The 20,161-nt window shown below is 38.4% G+C and overlaps 2 protein-coding genes across 6 annotated transcripts in view; one reads left to right on the top strand and one right to left on the bottom strand.

Annotated features, from left to right (window-relative positions):
• Positions 1–722: 722 nt before the first annotated feature.
• On the top strand, positions 723–13,261 carry LRP2BP (LRP2 binding protein). The gene is made up of 8 exons (XM_057370221.1): positions 723–1,002; positions 1,261–1,359; positions 4,115–4,228; positions 5,761–5,903; positions 5,981–6,086; positions 6,545–6,768; positions 11,216–11,381; positions 13,188–13,261. Exons 1-8 carry the CDS (start codon positions 757–759, stop codon positions 13,251–13,253), a joined length of 1,164 nt encoding a protein of 387 aa, XP_057226204.1. The 5' UTR covers positions 723–756; the 3' UTR covers positions 13,254–13,261.
• Positions 991–20,161, bottom strand: part of SNX25 (sorting nexin 25) — a 94,597-nt gene continuing 75,426 nt past the window's right edge. The window contains exons 16-24 of one of the 5 annotated variants that reach the window (XR_008965616.1): positions 19,236–19,302; positions 17,865–18,046; positions 16,149–16,249; positions 14,080–15,379; positions 13,860–13,965; positions 12,039–12,147; positions 11,835–11,915; positions 9,977–10,072; positions 1,214–1,282 (exon numbers count right to left, since the gene is read on the bottom strand). Coding sequence is in view for 1 of the 5 variants with exons in the window: in XM_057370216.1 (XP_057226199.1) it covers positions 15,305–15,379; positions 16,149–16,249; positions 17,865–18,046; positions 19,236–19,302 (425 nt within the window). In the remaining 4 variants the exon portion in view is untranslated. Of the gene's footprint in view, positions 1,283–7,095; positions 8,174–9,976; positions 10,073–11,834; positions 11,916–12,038; positions 12,148–13,466; positions 15,380–16,148; positions 16,250–17,864; positions 18,047–19,235; positions 19,303–20,161 lie in introns of those variants that run through there. The other 4 variants (XR_008965614.1, XR_008965617.1, XR_008965615.1 and 1 more) reach the window with 4 other exon arrangements.

Genomic DNA, 20,161 nt, shown 5'->3' with positions numbered 1-20,161 from the left:
CGACAGAAAATGAATCAGGATGAATTTTAGGAGTTTTTTGGTACTTAAAAGTCATTTGGGACTGCTGGTAAATATCACATTGAGCCCATAGTTTTAACCATATAAATTTGCAAGCATCACTCTCTCGTTTTGACTGTTGCCTCTGTCCCTGTCGCTATAGAAACAAATTGCACTGCCAAAAATGAAAGGAATCCTCTGGAAGAAAAAAAAAAAAAAAGGCTGGAAACATAGCTAAAGGTTTTTTTTTTTTAAAGCACTCTCACACATTTTAGTAGTCTTTCCCTTATTTATAAAAGAGACAGCCAGAAGCAATTAACAGGAGTGGAAGCAATACTTTACATTACAGGTGAAACCTCGAAGAGCATTTTCCCTCAATTATCCTTTTAAGTTTTGTAATATCTGTATGGGGAAAACAAACTACATTACAACAAACAGCTTCTGATCACTGGAAGTGGTGAATCACTGCTAGACTGAAGTTTCATGACCTGGTGCCTTTTTCAATGAATTGTGTTCAGAGTTTCTGCTCCTTTTGCCTATAGTCGCGTTCTGCAGAGCATTTAGGGCTTCTGCTTTTAATTTCCGACAGGACCGGCAGGTAGCAGGGAAGATGCGGTGGGTGCCCAGCCCGCAGCCTGTCCTGTCACCGAGTCACCGTTTGACACCGGACAACGGTCGGAGGCGGAGCAAAGCTCGAACGGAAAATGCCATCGTTACTTTCCCAGGCGTCCTCCATCTGCCTCGCCCAAGGCCGTGGCTATGAAGCGGCACCGGGTGCCGGCACACGCCGGGCACTGCTGCGTGGCGGAGGACTCGGCACCGGCGGGGGCCGCGGCCGCGCTCCCTTGGTGCCGTCCGCGGGCGAGCCGGGCCCGGCCCCGCACGGTGCAGCAGGTTGAGCCCGAGCCGCCCTCGGGAGCGGGGCTGCCCGGAGAGCTCGGCCGGAGGTGCTGGATGGCGCTGCGCAGCGAGCCGCTGCCACCGGATCCTTCCGCGCCAGGTACCGCTCCCAACCCCGCCCGAGCCCCGGGCGCTTTGGTTCGTGCGGTTTAAGCTCTTCCGCAACGGGGGTCAGGCGGTATTTGCTGAGCGTTTCCTTCAGGCTGTCTTCACTCAACTTTTCCATTTTATAACAGACCCCTGTCTTTCGTCTTAGTCTTTTGAAGAATGTGTTAAAAAGGGCACCCGGCCAGCTTCAGACCTTCACTGTACTTACTGGTGCTGTTCCATCTCCTAGGGGACGAATCCGAGAGTGGGTCTGAGAAGAACTTCCTTATTACACCGCCTGCAAAAGCAAAAGAGTTGGAGATGAAGACAGATCCTCCAGAAGCTTTTCTGGAAGGGCAAAAATACTATGAACAGGTTGTGCTTTCCCTCTTCTAAGTAAATATTATAAAACAGATACTATTCAAAACCTTTTCAGTGAAAAAAAGACACCTTAAAAAAACCTACAGGAGGTGCTCTATGCCTGGTTTTATCCCGTTAAAATCACCAGGTGTTTCCCCTAAATAAGTTTTTCCTACACTTTCCCCAAGCATCTAGTGATGTCTTCCAGTTCTCTCCCAGGTCTCCTAAGGACCAGATAAGTAGGCGGCAGCCTATCCGTATAGCTAACTTCCAAGCCAGGTTGGGTTTTGGGGCAGCTGACTGGCTAAACATAATGCTGTTTAGCATTTTGTTTAGCATTTGAAAACTGTTTTCAGTTACCAGTGGTACCAAATCCTGACCAATACACAGCTTTCAATCTTTGTTCTTGTTATAAACACATATTATAGTGTTGGCTTTCACAAATATTAAGATGAGTGCTATGTGTGTGTTAAACACGTATTGTAGTGTTAGTTCTCGCAGAGATTAAAGGTAGATGCTATGTGTTGCGCATCATGATATAATATTGTCTTATTTGTAGAAGAAGTTTAGTTATGGTTTTTTTTATATTATAGCAAACCTATACAAAAGCTGCAAAGAAAATCACAAAAAAAATCCCTTAATGGGGCCCTGATGGCAATAGTCCTTAAAGATAAGAAGCAGCTCGAGCTGGGGAAAAGAATGCATACATTCACTAAGATGCTTAGCACCTTCGGGGTGGGGAGGCCATCTCTCCAGGGCTATCAACTGCCAGGCCAGCACAGACCCTGTCAGCGGAAGGGTGGAAGGAACAGAGGCTTTGGGATGTGTGGTGAAAAGTCTCTGGTCGGAGCTCTTGGAATGTTCGTCCTTGGCTGCGCAGAGGAGCCCGGCTGGTGGGACCCCCAACCTTCTGATGGGCTTATCTGCATGGACAGCCCAGGGGCCCCTGCAACGGACACTTCCCTATCAACAACTGTCATCTACTGAAACCACAGAACAAGGGGCTACACCGGAGAAGGTGCCATGCTAAACAGCTCCTAGAAAAGTTTAATATGCATAAATGCCTATGAATAGGCATTAAGCTGATGCAATACGAAATGTATTTAAAGATGTCTCCTGCCAATAGCAGGTGTGCCTCTGGCAGATCACCAAGCACCCAATGTCATTCCTTTTGCTTTTATGTACCCTACTGTCATTTATTAAAACCCTTTAAATTTTAACAAGAAAGTGAATCTCGTTTTTCACATTCCTTACCTAAGAATGGAACTTGTTGAAGTTACTTCAATTACTTCAAGATTTCCATCCCAGCCCACTTCAGCTAAACTTGGTCATCCAAGTGTTTGAAAGTAAATGCTCAGGGAACAGTAGAAGACTGGCTGGCAGGTGATCTTAAACCAACTTTTTGTGAAAATTAGAATTTAGGAAGATGTTCAGGAAGATGGAAAAGAATGTAGTACAAACACTGAGTCAGGTATTTTCCAGTGTGACATCCATGGATTCACTATTGTTTACAGTGTAATGTAAATCAGTCACAGAGTTTGCAGCAGGAATAGAATCAACTCACTCAGGGTTTCTGCTTTCTGGGCCCTGACCTTCATGTTTTCATTCATGAATTACCTGAGACTAAGCTCCATGGAGCAGACCTGTCTGTTTCTTGACAAGCTCGCTTGGATGTCTGTGATATATACTGATGTACATCCCTAAACTTACTCTTTGAGCAGGTTTTAATTTTCAGATCTTTTTGTGTATGTCTATAGCTCATAAAAATGGACATGCTCAATAGTACTGCACTTTCAAATAGTAGAAAAAAAACACTGCCTAATCACAGCCATATGTCTCCTCATAGGACTAAATTCTCAGGAAAGGTAAGATTAAACGTGCCTCCTCTACTTCTTTTTCTGATATTCAGGACAGCTAGTTGTAAAAAGAAACTGTTTGTTTTTTGGTTTTTTTCCAGAGTTCTTAAAAATGCAAAGGCCACAGTCACAATGAATAAACTCCCAAGAGAATTAGAAGTTTAGACAATAGCTTGGACAGTACTAAGAGGGGATGATTGGTCATTGTGAGGACATTTGACTGACTATTGAACTGTTGCTTGCTTCTAAGCTTTTGCTGCCTGATATTATTTTATCAAAACATACAAAAATTTGAGTGAAAAAGACAGAGAAGAACATTTTAATTGTTCTTATTGTCAATATTTTCAATATTGGTTTTACTTAGTGTTTATTACTAAAAATATCTTAGTAAGGACACCAGGCTCAATTAACTGTTATATTACAGTTGTTTAACTGTATTTTTAGATATAGTTTCTTCCTTGACTTAATGCAGAAGCAAGTACTCTCTGAGATTCATTCTTAGGCCACAGGTGATACCACCATAAGAAATGTGGGGCAGACAGCTGGGTCCATAAAAGTCTTCAGACATCTGGTTTATTAGTCTTTGTGAAGCCAACCCTTAGTTGAGATGTAAAAGCAGGCAGTTAAACCCTCAAGGTGTAAGAACAGCTGACCTAAGTTATGGGGCAGGGACTCTGAATTAGACTTTATTTCCTCAAACTAAAAAGATGGCAGTTTAGGGGACAGAGAGAAAGTTTGTCAGAATGTCTTTAGGTTACCCAACTTTCTTGTGTCTGTTGACTTACTCTGTCTTTGTTTTCTGCCAGTTCTATGGTTACAATTTTTTTTTCTTTGTTCATGAGAGAAATACTGCAGGTTGAAAAATTATAAGGGTATATATATCATAGAGTTATTGTTTGTTTTGTCTTTCCCAGGGGTTGTATGAAGAAGCATTAAAGCAGTTTGAAAAAATCGAAGATTCATATTTTCAAGCAATGTATCAACTTGGTGTAATGTATTATGATGGACTTGGTACTAAAAAAGACCCTGTGAGTAATTTAGCTTCCCACTTTTTATTTTTCTTCTAATATTAGCTGATAATTACTAAGAGCTTCTTTCTAGGCATGATTATTTAGTTTAAAATTAACAGCCTTTTCATTTAGAATTGGTTTCATAAAATGCAGATGTTTACAGAGCATCACTACAGAGAGAGGGTTCTGGTTGTGGAAGTTCCCAAAAATGACTATAATAAACTAGGTGAATCTGAGAAATGCAGTAATTTGTATTTTAATATTAAATTCCAAGGGCTTGGTTGGACTTTGTATGAAAGCTATGTTTAAAAAATGCTTTAAATTTTTTACTTTTTCATGAGCTATTTATGTAGATTAAAATAAAGTGAATCCAAATGGAAACCAAGCAAGTATATTTCAAAGTGTAAGATCTCTGGCACAAAGACTTTAAGGCACCTTCTATTCTTTTAGCACAGATGCTAGAGATGATTGTGCTTCTGCCAATGGTTGACAATAATATTTTTAAATTATATAAATGAGGTAGTGATATTTTTAAATTCGACATATGAAAAATTACATTTGCAAGAATTTGAAGAAAATTGAAACGGAAGGATTCTATTACAAAGAAAGTAAGACAAAGGCTACAATAAAAAGAGTTAATTTATTGGTGAAGACAGTCTTAAAAAGTGTCATAGGGAAAGAACACAAGCATTAGGAAAAAAAGAGTAGGTCTTAAGACAGAAGGCCAAAAAAAAAAAAAAAGAACCAAAGGGTATATTAACAAATGAGACTCCTGTCTGGTGCTTAGAGTATTGTCAGCAGAACAGAAAATTTTCTGATGGGGTTTAGAGGTGATTCTTTTTTTCTATATGCCTGTTTAGTTACCACATTTGTTTACTTGCAAATAAACATTTTAGTGAAGTTTCTTTCTTGTGTATTACAATATGAAAGCTGAATAAAAGGAAAACCTTTTCTAATGGACTGTTTCTAGTGTATTTAAACAGGGTGTCCATGTTAAGTCCTAGCAGCATAAATATTATTTCTAAAGTACTTCTGAGGTCCAGCTGCTCATATGCAATGTCCTCCATTTTCTATCCTTTATGAGTCTAAGGTATTTTAAATGCAGGGACTTAAAAGTGTACTCTATCACTTTGCCTTTTTGTTAAGGTTATTTTATAATTTCTGATACCTTATGCAATATTAAAAAGCTCTCATAATTCTGAAATGGAAAATGCTGCAAGTTTAGGATGTGACATTGATTTATGTAAACACAATTATATTAGTGAGAAAATCTCTATCAGTGAAGAAAAGTAATAAAATATTAGATCAATATTTATGAGAAAATGTTTCACACTAAAAATATGCTGGGGTCAAAAATTTAGGGGCTGTCTGGTAACCAATGATCAGTTCTGCTTTGGTATGACACGGTTTTCCAGACTGTCCTACCACTGTGCCTTAGGCTTTCTTCCAAGGGAGAAAAATTACCTTTCTTGCAGAAGTAGTGCATTGTGAGGTTATATATTTCATCCTTGTCACAGTCTGAACATAATAACTTAATGGCTCAATTTTAGGAAAGGGGAGTGGAATACATGAATAAAATACTCGACTGTGATTCCCCAGAAGCATCACACTTGAAGTTTGCAGCTGCATACAATCTTGGCAGGGCATATTATGAAGGATGTGGCGTTAAACATTCAGTTGAAAAGGCTGAAAGGTAAGGGCAGTCAGTGATTTTCCTGAAAAATTGTAAGTTTCTGTGTTACTTAAACTTTGTTGTCCCCATTTTCTTAGGTTGTGGCTTTTTGCTGCAGACAATGGAAATCCAGAAGCAAGTGTAAAGGCCCAGAGTACTTTAGGAATGCTTTATTCTATGCCACTTCTAAAAGATCTAAAGAAGGTAAAGCCCACTTGTATCTTTTGAAGTAAAAATGAACCAAAATTAATTTTTAATTTCACAGGAATAGTACAATGGTATATATAACTCTGAAAGCTATATTTTGAGTAGTTAAGCATTATCATCCATTTAAGCCTGTGTGAACAGATGGACAGAATCCTTCATTTTGACTCACTTGACACTGCTAGCCAAGATTTATTTTTTTAGTGAGAGTATCAGAAAGAATGAGAGAATGGATTAAAGTTTTGTCAGCTTTGGTAACCTTCATAAATCCAGCAGGTAACACTGATTAACAGCTCTGACAGTAAATGAAGCAGGTTTAAAAGCCTTCTAAGGATTCTACTTTCTTTTACGTATAAAGTACTTCTTACAGGATGGTTGGTGTAAGAGCTTTTATGGAAACATTGTACAAGAAAAGCAGCTAAGTAAATATATGCTCCACCTTTGTGCTTCTTGTTTAGGCCTTTTTCTGGCATTCAGAAGCAGCTGAAAATGGAAATCTGGAATCACAAGGAGCCCTTGCCATTATGTATCTCTATGGACAAGGTGCACCTCAAAACAGTGAAGCTGCTTTGGAACATTTGAGAAAAGCAGCAGAACTTGGAAACATCTATGCTCAAGGCCATCTTGTGGAATATTATTACACTAGAAAATTTTACTCAAAAGCTGCTGCAGAAGCCAGAAGGTAATGTTTCCTTTTTCATTATGGTTCTTCATGCAAGACCATGTAAAACAGATTTAAATAATTAATAAGAAAATGACCTTGTCTTTCGGACACAAGACATGTTTGACATAATGAACTGCAAAATTCATCTTTAACAACAGAATAGCCAACGACAAAATGTATGCTATAAGGTTCTCAATTGCTCAGTACAGTTGAACTTTTCCTTCTTATCCTATAAAGCAAAACAGCCTTGGATTAAAATCCCAAGCAGATGCCCACATGCAACCCTGCCTTCCTTGTTCTCTGTCTCCTCTAGGCTCCTGCCTTCACCATTACCTTTAACCCCTACTTTAACAGTATCAAAGAACCCCCAGGCTGGAAGGGATCTCAGGGATCATCTGGTCCAACCTTTCTTGACAAAAGCATAATCAGACATGATGGCCCAGCACCCTGTCCAACTGAATCTTAAAAGTGTACAAAAACCTGAATCCACCACTTCCCTTCACCTGCTTTCCCATCTTTGGTGTGCTTCTCTCTTGGTTTTGAGCAGGCTCAGAAACTTGCAGTAAAGCCAAGGAGGTCTCCTGCTCCACCTACTTTCCTTATCTTTAAAGGGGGTGGACAAACCCCACTGTGCTTCCAGGAAAGCATTCTTGAAAAGTTCCCAGCACTCACTAGCTCTTCTGTTCTCCATGGAAGCTTCCTGTGGAGACCCTTACAAGTGTGCTGTGAGCTAAAGTTTACTGTTCTGAAATCTACAACCTTTGTCTTAATACTAACCCTCAGAGTGCTCAGCAGGATCCCAGATCCTCAATATTGTGATCACTGCACCCAAGGCTATCACTCACTGAGCTATACAAAACAGATTATCTTGGTTTGCAAGTAGCAAGTCAAGCAGTGCCTCATTCCTGTCTGGCACAATTGACATCTGCTTAAGGCAGCAGTACTCTGCTACTCCCTTTAAGAAACTTCATGGATGTCCTGGGAGTTGCTGTATTGTTCTTGCATCTAATGCCTGTGTAGTTCAAGTCACCCATAAGATCCAGATTCTGTTACCCAAAGTTTACTTAATTGTCTCGTTGGTCTTATTTTGTTCGGAGGTCAGTAACAGTAAGATCCCTCTTGAGATGATCCCTCTGATCCTGGCTTAGAGGCATTCAATAAGGCTTCCAAAATTGCCATAGTTAACTTCTATATATTCAAGGCTCTCCTTAACTCAGAGCATGACTCCTCCTCTTTTTCTGTCTTTACAAAACAGTCTAAAGCCATCCATCATGATCCTCTGGTCACATGAGTTGTTCCACCATGCTTCAGGATTCCTATGATTGTGTGACTTGGGTGCAGAGCTCCAGTTCCTCCTGTATGGTCCCCGGTCTGTGTGTATTGTACATATACACTTGAGGTGGTTGGTCTTGTGGTTCCTATCCTGGGAGGCAGATAAAGAACATTTGTTGCTGCTCTGGTTGGGCTGGCTTATTCCCCAGTTGGTTGCACTGGCACAAGAGCAACCACTTTGGGTCCAAAGTGCCCTCAAATCCTTCAGCTTAAAGCTTGCCTCAATAGGTTGGTCAGCTTGCTGCCAAAGATTCCTTTACCTATTCCAGACAAGTGGATCCTATCCCTCCTTAACAAGCTGTAGTCATCAAAGAATGTCCCATCATCATAAAAGCCAAAACAGTTATGGCAGTTCAGGCTTTGTGGCCACCTTCCTCCCACTGGTAAAAGGTAACTGAAGAAAAGGTAACTTGGCACCAGTACCTGCTTGTACCCCCAGGGCTCTGTAGTCTCTCTTGATTCAGTGGTATCATTCATGCCCACATGAAAGAGTAGCAAATTATCTGTGCTCTGGATAAGTTGTGTCTCTACCTTGACATCTCAGACCTTAGCTCCTGGACAACCATATACCCCTCATGAGTCCCCCTCAGGCTGACAGATGGTGTCTGTCTCACTGTCTCCCACCCCATAATTTCTTTGCTGTGCATCTTGGTTCAGTCCCTGTGTTCTTGATAGGAAATGCAGGCATTAATACTGGGTGGGATCCTGCAGTCAGCACTCTGAGCAGCACCAACCTGCGACTTAGAAGCAGCTGCTGTGCACAGTGCTGAGTTACCACCCTTGAGCTTCCCATGAATTGCTGCTTATGAGGATGCATTCTGCATCCTGGACCACAAATCAGGCATATGCACGCCAAGTGATGTTAATGGTTATCTACTTGCATAGAGGTAGTCAACTGAGCCCCAATTAGGCAGCATTGACTGGCCTCTCAACAGGCAGTCACTGTGGGACTCACTGCTCTAGCTACACACTCTGGAGTGGTTTGTGTGTTGCAGAAATAGCAGCTTCTGTTACAGGCTGCAGTATTTAAAATAGTCTGCGTCAAGTTGCTGTATCTTGAACTAGTCAAGTAGGACATAAGCACCGTTGGAGCAATGTTCTATGGCTGATAAACAGACAAACCTCCAGAGGTTACCAGTGTATGTTAAAAATTCAATCTGTCAATCAAATTATTGATTTGCTGGAAATAAGATACAGATAGATTGACTACTTGCACAAGTGGCATACAATAACATTCATGCTTTTTAGGGTAGGTTTATAAAGCTGCTGTTGCACAGAAATAAACATGTCACAACTCACCATATTACAGAAGTTGCCCTCTGTATATGCCACTGCATAGCAGAAGCTCTGGTAATTCAGTAGTTCAGCTATGGATGCTGTTTGCTATACTCTGTGCTGAAAAGGATTGTTTCTCTCTGAACTGCTGCTTTTCTTTTTTTTTTGCACTCTCAATAGAGTGATAGCTGTTTAGTCTGGTCTAGCCTGCCTCACTCAGAATGAATCCCCTCCAGTCAATGCTGCGGGGTAGATTATCCAGACAAGTAAACACTGCACTTCACCAGCTGCAGCTGTGATTGCAGAAAATAGCAATGCAATCCCACTACAGTAAGAGATGGCCATTTCTGAAACAAAACCTACTGCAACCATGCTTCAAACAGTTCGACTTAATCAGAATTGAAGTTAGCCTTGAGGCAAAAATCTCAACAGTTCAGCATCCAGCACCAATACCTTCTCTGCTAAAATCTGTCCTTCTGTGTTCATACCAACTACATAATTTGTTACAAGCACAGAAACATTATGTGACTATGTACAGTATAATCTTGCCTCATATTTGGAGTCTAAATTACCTACTTTTATTTCAAATAATTTAGTTATCCCACACAGTTCTACTTACCAGTTGCTGTGGTGTGTTGTTGAAGTCTGTGCTGCAATAGAATTTTTGTCTGACTTGGCTGGGTGTTGTTCTTTGCATCAGCATCCTGTAGCATATCTTTTTGAAAGAAAGGCAAAAAAGTTATATATCAGGAATAATAAGAGAGGTAACGTTACTTTTGTTTTATTTGAATGTTCTTGCTACATAAGAACAGTTGTGTTGCTGTATTGGTTAATGGGATCAAATTAGGTGGGAGAACATAATTTGAAACACACCCAAGTAATCTAGCAAGCACTGACTTGCAGAGGAGTAGTTGAGAACAATATTTCATAAACGCTGATTTGTAGGAAGCACTTGTAAACTGAAATTACTTGCACTTTTCCTTCTTTTTTCTGTCAAGTCTATGACTTTGACACAGCTATAATGATGTGTAAAGAAGCATAAAATTACTGTTTGGTATCTGGAAAGGACATGGGGCTTGCAGGTATCTGTTTTAAGACAACAGAAACAAATCAATTCCCACTTAGATACAGCATTTTCTAATACAGTGACAATACCAGATAATTATAGCTTGCCAGTTAAAACAACATCCACTTTGTCCCTGATTCTTAACATGGTTCTTACTAAAAACAACATGCTGAAACTAAGATGATAGCAAGCATGCAGAATAAAGGAAATAATTTAGCTGAGACAATGGTAAGAGGTTTTCCTAACTGAGTTTTATAACCAGAGGCTCCCAAATACGTTCAAGATTTTCAGATTACTATGATTTGCTAATATCCTAGTAAGAATTGGAAATTTTACAATCACAGAATAATGGAATGGTTTACGACGGCCCTTTAAACTTCACATAGATCCAGCTCCTTTGCTGTGGGCAGGGACATATTCTGCTACATGAGGTTGCTCAAATCCATGAAATAAGAGCTTTGCCTTTCTTCCACATACAATTTCCATAAAATAATTTAATGGGAATGATTAGTGTAAAATACATTGCCTTTTATAACTAGTATAACTACAGTGAAAGTGACTTCAAAAGTTGTATACTTGTTTGCTGTTTAATATCACAATATTCAAATGAGACTAACTTGAAATCAAATATGAAATAGAAGAATCCTCGTAAGATCCTAAATACTGTAAATTTCAGCTTATTTTGGATAATAATGTAAATGGAAAGGAGGCACTGTCAAAGTCATATATGGTCAACTTAAATTATTGCTTGAACTAGTATTATTTAAGACAATGCTCTAAATTCCACAACAGGGCTACAAAAAATGATGACATCAATAAGCTGGCCGAGATGTCCGACTGTCATCCAACATATGTAGCCAAGGGGGCTGCTATGGCTGCTTTCTACTTGGCTAGATGCTTCCAGCTTGGTCGAGGTATAAAGAAGGACAAGGCTGCTGCTGAGAAATACTATTCTAAGGTAAGCTTGACAAAGTCTTAGAGATTAGTTTATATCTCATGAAATGGAGTGATACCTTGGATCAGACCTCTAAACTTACTATTTCATTAAAGAATCCAACATTATGTTAAAAAAAAAAATCTCTTCAAGAAAATGTAGAGTGGTAGAAGCATACTGAAAACTACTGAAAATAGCCTTGAATGGATGCTATCTGCCCACTTGCTTAAGCAAACAATGCAATCAACAACAAAAAAAAAAACATGGTGATCACCACAGCAAAGAGCTTGGTAACTTGCAAGATAAATTAGCTAGACAATTTGAATAATTTTGTCCCAAATTAATTTGCTTTCTCATTCTCTCACAACCGAAAAACCATAACTTTTCCAAATACTTTAGAATCTGTAACAATTACAACCTCTATTAACCATACTTAAATTGGCCATAACTGGTTCTCATGCTTATTTTTATACTTACATTTTCAGTGATGCTGAGGATCTACTGCTTTCTCTGTTCAATATACACGGGGGAAAAAATAAGTCCCATTTTTTCAAAGTTCTAAATTTGGAGTAAGAATGAGGAAAATTAAGCATGAGGAAGAATATTAATAATGACCTCTAGAAGATGAATCTGTTAAGTAATATCAGTGATGCCTAAGGGATCAAGGCAAAGTGATTATACCAGCTGAAGGGAGTGTAGCAAGTTGGCATCTGTGCTTCAGAGAGACTCTGTGGTTCCTGTGCATGTAGTCACCCTTTGTTTCTGAATACTTTGATGTCCTTGGTGAAATCTAAATGAATGGAGAGGTGTGTAAGTGATAAATTATCAAACAATTTTTGTGGCTCCTTACTCAAAGAAGCCACAGATAGAAGAGGCTTAGAGCAGGTGATCTGGATACAGATATTTTAAACAATCTGTTCTCCTACTGTGAAAAATGTTATAGAGGATAGCATGAGAAAGAGATCAGGAAAGGAATATAAGCTGAGGTATTATAGGCAGTATTCCTAATAAAATCTTAAGGCATCCAAGAGGTCCATTAATATCAAGATTGAATAACTGCATGGCTTTGTGGAAGTGTTGCCCTTCCCATTGTCTTCTAAAGTCTAGTAAAACTGCCACAGCTGAAAGAAGACTAAAACTTTCCCTGATTATTCACTTGCTGTACCTCTGAGACTAATCTAGGAATGTTACTAACATCTCAGTATAAAAGGGTAATTCCTATAGACTGGCATCATGCATCCCTAAATCAATAGCGAAAGAGAAGCAACATAAAATAAACAAGGAATCTCCCTGAAACAGTAACTTTTAAAGAGTTAAAGTGTGTGCAGTATCTTTTTGTACCTGGAAAATTTTCATGTTAATTGTATAATTGCACTTCAAATCATATTTGCTTGTTGTAATTAACTGCTCAGCTGTGGTTTTGGCCTACCATTCTCAGACCAAGTTTTGTAAGAGATGAGAAAGAGAAGGTGGGCATCCCTAAGGGTCCTGAAATAGATGATGGAAGTGAATAAAACTAATCCAGTCTGTAAGCAGATTTATTTTTCTGACTGTGGTGTTGCACACGCCATGCCAACAAATAGGATTTAAAAAAAAAACAACCCCAAAAGTAACACTGTAGTCAAGTATGCTAATTTAAATTATTAATTTTTTTATTACATTGCATTAGAAACAGGGATTCAAAGCCAAATATGTTAACTCTTCGATATTTTAGCAAGTTGATTGTCTCAGATAGCTTTGTTGACACTAAAGATTTATTAATATTATATTGACAACATGGAATATTATTGTAGCTATAAACTAGAACTCTCATATTCTTTGTTTTCAAAGGCATGCCATCTGGATCCTATTGTTGCTTCTAACCTTGAACTGGCAGCTAATCATGGGAGAATTTAGTGTTTCCTTTGACTGGTATATAAATATATTTCCTACAATAAACCACCATTAATCTCCAGCAATTATAGACTGTTCATCACTTACTGCTTGCTTTTCAGCTTTCTATAAATGATTTAAAATAACTGGCTGATTCATTTCATTTAAAATAAAGAGAAAGCATAAAGCTCACACTCTAAGTCGGATGAAGCCAAGACAGATTTTTTTAAAATAGTATTGAAAACTTAAAGGTGCATTAAGGATGTTTCACTGGGACAGATGTATTTTCTTCATGTCATACTGCTACACATCACATAAATCAAACCAAAACCAAATAAAAATGGTTGTTTCCCTCTGCATATATAATGTTTAAATTTTTATATTCTGAAAAGCTTGAACCCAAACTTGTCTCTTTTCAACATACAGCCCACGGCCATTTTTAAAGCTTACCTTTGTTAGTGGTGGTTATACTTTCTTCCACATACTTTCTAAAGCATCTAGATCTACTTAAGTGTCCTTATACATTTTCCTTTTGGATTGCAGAGACTCAGAGTTGGAAACTGGCCGGTAGAACACCAATCTTTAAAATTCAAACCATACCAGCTTCTAAAACTAGAAAATACTACTTACAGAACTGTGGGGGCAATATCTCCAAAAGTTAGCATGGAAATATTCAACATACATCCTCAGCATGGGACTTGTTTTCTTCATTCTTCATATTGCAGTCACACTGCCTCTGTTTGTATTAGAAATAGTGTGAAGCCTTTTGGCTAAGGGAATGTATGCCTGAGCAATGGCACAATGGATCTTGGATGAAAACATACTTTGATTAATCACTAGGAAAACTTACTGATTTCGATGGTAAGCTTGCACATTTCTGAATGCCTGTTTACTTATGGAACTTTGTAAGTGCAGAATTTGCCTTGCTTCTTAGGACTGTGCCATGACCGTAAATCTTTTCTGAAACTGTTGGAACAGAAGGCTAGATGTTACTAAAAATGTTAATTTAAATACAGCATACAGACTGTATGTACCTTACAATACAGGCAGTCATAATTGCAAGTAGTATTTCTAAGAGCGCAACTGTACTGAATCGAGAAGACAGTAATGAGTGTCACCTAGGGATTTTTGATTATGTTTAATTATTTAGATGTGCATTAACACCATATTTACATATTTTTACATAAATTTAAAAAAAAAAAAAAAAAAAAACAACTACTCAAGACAGTTTTCTTTCCTTGTATAAAATATGGGAAAGATTTGAAGGTTATTTGAAATTGGGGTATTTGAATAAAACAGCCCTGAATAATATCAGGGAAGTTATCAGAATGGTTTAATTAAAGGTTGACTTGATCATTCATAGAAGCAATTCAGAAGCACTAATCTCTGAACTAACATTTAACACAGGCATTCTGTTAAGACATACCAGTTTATAATACATAATTTTGACACAGACTTCAAAGCAATGTAGATATTTCTTATGAAACTAGTGCTGTCAAACTCATTGATCAGTTGGTAGTACAGCCTCATTATCAAGTACTGCAATCCGGTTGTGATATTTATTGCTTACAAATGCTTCAAACTACAGGAAATCTTTGGTAAAACCAAAATTGATAAAATTTTCACAATAGCTTTACATGTAGTATTGCACAACAAGGCTTTTTCAATACACAAGAAAAAAAAGGAATGCTCAGATCCTCAGTGAGGAGATTAGAACTGTACAACATTCATTAGTTTACCACTATAAGCAAAATTTCTTTCCATAAATGTTTAAAATATCTTCTGGTTTCTTTCAGCATATATGAACATGTATTTTTCAATCTATATTTGAAACAGAGGAGTAGTCAAATAGAACAATTTAAATAAAAATTGGCAGCTATACAGCATTTTTTTGTCTACCCTATGACAGCATCAGATCTTTTCAAGTCTGTTTACTTCACAAAAAACTCAAGAGGAAAGAAAAATGCTAAAAATAATCATAGTCCTCAGCCCTCTATGGAAAAGAGGAAAATAAGTTTCATGTCTATTCTTGAACATAGACATTTCTCTAGTGGTCCAATTGTGCAGATTCAAACCTAAGTGGTATTAGGCTGCTCTAAATGAGCTCTCAGCTCAGGACATAGTTCAGTTAGCAGCAGTTCCAGCAAAACCTGAAAAACAGAAAAGAGTTAAGTTGATGCAGGTGCTCACCAAATGAAAATTTCTTCTTCCTTTCTGTTATGTTTATAACAGAACAATAACTTCAAATAACAGAAGCACATAGGTTCAACTATAGTCATCATTCATGCAACTGCTTTCCTTTCATCCAAAAGTTAGCATAGGCCCTACACAAAACATGGGAAATGTCTTAAGGTTGAAAGGAGACAAGTGTTAAGGCAGCTGCTTTCACATGGGGATTTCCCACCCAGTATAAACTGGTGCTGTTCTGTCAAAAACTCTGTAGCATCACAAGCAAGCACCAGGGCATGCATCTTCTCTCTGGAATGTGCCAGAAGAGATTGACTGACTGTGAGGGTATTGCACTTAGATCCAGCTACATATTCCAACTAGTCCCAACAGTTCATGAGTGAAACTTTTAGAGGGACATCATGCCTTAACTATGAACCAGTCCTGGAGCTCTCCTTCTCTAGGATTCTCCAAGGTATGTTTATTTTTCTAAGCTGTATGAAGAAATTAGTTTGTCTCTTATGAAGTCAAGCACATTGGATGTGGTGGAGGATCTCTTTTGTCTAAAAGCAATGCTGCCGTTAAACAGTCTTTTGTTATTCAAACTTAGTCAAGTGATCAAACCTAGAACATCTGACTTAATAATAAATAAATCTCTGCAAAGACACACCCCCTAGGCTTTAATACTGAGTGAATAGAGCACAGTGACTAACAGGATTATGAAGTTAAAATGCTACTTTTCTGGTTACTCACATAAAGTAGATGCTTATTAGCTTTCCTCTCTTGCAACGCATTGAACACTTTCACTACACCATGACGGGCATTTTGTTGTCCAACAAGATTCTGCAGAGTATCTGCAATAAACATTACTTCAGTTGATATTGTTTCACTCATGCTAGGCAAAACCTCCGGCCAGAATCAGAGAATTGTCATTCTACTACCCAAAATCCCAATCATCCATGTTGGATGAAACCTTCAAGATCATCTAGTTCAGCCATGAAGATCCATAAAGGAGAGAAAACAAAGCTACTGCACTGCCCTTGCCTATTGGTCCTTGGCTACAAAATACACAGTCCCTGTTCCCCAACTTTTTAAAAACACAGCTTGTAACGTAGGTCATATCTTGAAAAGACATTCTCAAGTTACACAAGTTAGGTAACAGTGTGTGCAGCTCAGTGGCAACGTTTTAAGTGTTTTCCCTGACATATAGAATGCCTTGTCAGTAATTCACCTCACCAAGCTCAACTCACATATCATTAAACAATTCACTTAAATACAGCCACAAAGCCAAAGAATTTCTACAATATTTAAAACAGATTGAGCCCTTCAATTGCCTCTCAGTCTTCAAAGAGAATACTTCCCACAAGTAGACAGTTAAAACAAGAATTCTAAGTCAATTGGTTACATTTATCATTAAACAAGAGAATAAATAGTGATTAAGTGCACCGTTTAAAGTGCGTTCAGCTTTGTCCTGACATGTCTCCTGACACCCATGTCCTGACATATACTCAGAAAGAAACAAAAAAATCAAACAAAAACATAAACCAACTATGGAAGGCTATTTAGGTAAGTAGGTAAGTATATAAAATGGGGAGTAAATGGAGGGTTGTTTACTCATCAAATGGCAAATATTTTGCAAGCATATCAACTCCTTTTTGGCAGTAGAAGTTGAATAAACTACCTAATGAATGGGGGTATATGAGATGAGATCGCTCAGTGAAACCATGAAATAGCTCATTCTCTTCAGATGGAGCAGAGAAAAAGCATTCAAGCTGTGTTTAAGTGCATTTTCCAGGTGCTAAAGGTAAATAATTTTGGTTCTTTTCAGTGAGGTGCCTTTGGGTTTACATGGTCTCTGGAGAGTTGGAGTAACTGGACTTCCTTCCTGTGAGTGGGACAGGATGGAGGATCTCAGAATGTCTGACCATTCTGGCTGAAGTGGAAGCTGCTTAGGCTTGGGAGATAAGGGTAGGCAAAGGGAAGTACTGAAATACCCACTCCATCCAGGATCATCTTCCTCCCAGGCTGCAGGTTACTCTAATATCAGTGCCCTGAGACCTCTTAGCAGAAACAGCCAGCCACACGCAACACTAACAGCATGAGCAGATCTCTCTCTCTCCAACTTGGAAACACTAGAGGAAGAAGTAACTGGGGTGGTGCCACTCTCCCTGTTTGGCAAGTAGTTCCAAGCAGCAGAGCCACATTTACAGAGAGCCAGCAGAGAGAGAATCAGCTGAGGTTCCTTGTGAATATTGCACACAGAAATGCAGAAATTTTGATTTTGCACCCACCAATAATATTGAATCCATGCCTTTTACCAGACAGGCAGCAGAGGCAAAGACTAAGGTCAAAATCATTGTTATTTATGCAAATAGACATAATTTAGAGCTCTACAGGAAAATAATTTTATTAACTAGTTTCCTTACTAGTTTTTAAATCTCTGATTAAACAGAGTGAAAGTGATCTCACCTGGAATGTTTTCAAGTAGTTTTTGCTGTGCTCTCTGTTTTGTCTCCTGCTTTTGCTCATCGCTCTTGGCTCTTGGTGGTGGAGCTAATTTTCCATTTGGCCAAAAAGCATCTCGAAACACACCAATGTAGTAAACAAGCATTGGTTCACTGAACATCCAGTGTACAGTGTCACGAATTTGCCTGTAAAGAAATGTACAAGGGAGCCCATCAGAGGTAATCTTTCATGCTTTATGCAGATTTATTCTTTTTACTCCTCAAAGTAGTGGAAGAGATGTTCTTTTTCGTGTTATTATGCCAGTACACCAGATTTCACTGGCATCACAGGTCCTATTCAGCTCTGGGTGCTTCTAAGATCTGGGTCACTCTAGATACCTGACTGAGACCTGGAGAAGGCTACTTTTCATTGTACTCCACAAACATACAGTACAAATTACAAGTACTACATTGAAATGTACATCAAAACAACATTTCAAGGATGACACTATAAAAGGCTCCACCGGGAAAAGACATGAAAATCAGTTAACTAATTGCAGCAAACTCCAGACTAGTTTCCTGCAGAGATGTGTCTGCTAGCATAAAAAAAATAGGCCAAGTTTTGATAGACGCACAGTAAGTTCCTTCACAGATAGCAAAAGCACATTACTGAGGGGGTTACAGATGGAGATAGCAGCCTCCTCCTGTGGCTGCACAACTCACTTAGCCTTCAGCACCAAGAGTCTAAGGTAGAGAGCAGGCTCTCTACCTATCAGTAGGTATTATGGTAGTACCTATCAGTACTGCTGAAGTGGACTACACAGCCAAGTCCCTTAAAATCAATAAATGTAAAGTCAACCTACAGGTAAAAGGTTACATAGGAACCTTGCATGCATGCTATGCTCACACACTCTCTCCCTCTCTGTCCACTTCAGGTGGCTTCCAGTTATCAGCAGGGTATGAACAAATGAACCAATCAATTCAAAACTCAGTGAGTGGATACTGTCTGAGACCAGTCCAATTTACTGTTATGTAACATACACAAGAACTTTAAAATCCATGCTGGTGTGTGCTAATTTAGTCACTGACTGGATGAAGAATGGCCTGTTATGCTGGTAGAATAAAATTTTTTCTGGCCAGTGATACAGCTTTCCCCATGAAGGTGTGTACAGACAGGCATGCTGACTTCATAGCCTCATGCAGGCCTCACTTGGCAAAATAAAGATAATTCACATCTGTGTTTTCTCTAACAAATGTATTTGTAAATTGAGCAGTGGGAAACAAATGCAGATTATCATATCCATCAAAATGTCCAGATTATTTTTTAACGGTTCTCCTCTCAGTCTTTTTTTCACAGAACAATGACTAAGGTTCATTTAAAGCAACAGCTACTTACTTGTTGATAGTTCTTCCAAAAGTGACTTGTACTAGTGCAATTAATGTTTTTCTGACCCACTTGAACACTAGAACAATGAAAAAATGACAAAAACCAATGACCAAGAAGTTAATAATCTTATCGAACCCATGATCACATCCACCACCTTCCCCCTCTCCCACCAAACCAAAACCAAACAACCCATCCCTACAATGACCACATCGTTATAACCCTTTCTAAGATTCCATTAATTGTACAGAGGTTTCATTTTTCTTGATTACTTTCCTTCTATTGTTTGCTGTATGGTTTTTAAGTCTTGCAGATAGCATAAACATACATATAATATGCATTCTAGGTTATACTCTAAATTTTTATATGTAAGAATATTTCAAGCTTATTGAGACAACTTCTCAAAATCCTTTTTCTACTACAAAAAAAAACAGATGTTCTGAAAATTCCCACCCTTTTAATACCTATTAGTATGAAGTACACTCAACAGCACTATTAAAATTCTGAAAACATTTTCACTCAAACCAAGCAGTCAGCTTTCCATTATAAATAAAGGAAACAAATGTGAGTGCTTCCTAATAATTACTGGTTAATCTTTCTTTCATGATGTTCACCATCATAATAAAGTCTATATTTGGAAGATACATCTGCCATTTTTGGAAGGTGCCACATTTTGTAATAGTTACCCTGTAAATAATTTTATAGAGCATCATGTATGGTTGCACATTCAAATAGAAACAAAAATAATTTTCTTTATTACCATTATTCAGTTATGAAAGGACAGGGGAATCCAGTATTTAAAAGATACCACAAGCCTAATATAACTTTCATCATACGAATTGCAGAATTAAAATAGACATATAATGCACTTAAAATGGATATTAAAATTGTATTTCTTTGTCAGAGATGTGTTTTATAATAAAGCTATCCTTTCTTCC

This window comes from Malurus melanocephalus, unplaced genomic scaffold, assembly GCF_030028575.1.
Source record: "Malurus melanocephalus ecotype Western Australia unplaced genomic scaffold, MMel_1.1 scaffold_121, whole genome shotgun sequence".
Lineage (NCBI taxonomy): Eukaryota > Metazoa > Chordata > Aves > Passeriformes > Maluridae > Malurus > Malurus melanocephalus.
This window is presented reverse-complemented; position numbering and strand designations above follow the sequence as displayed.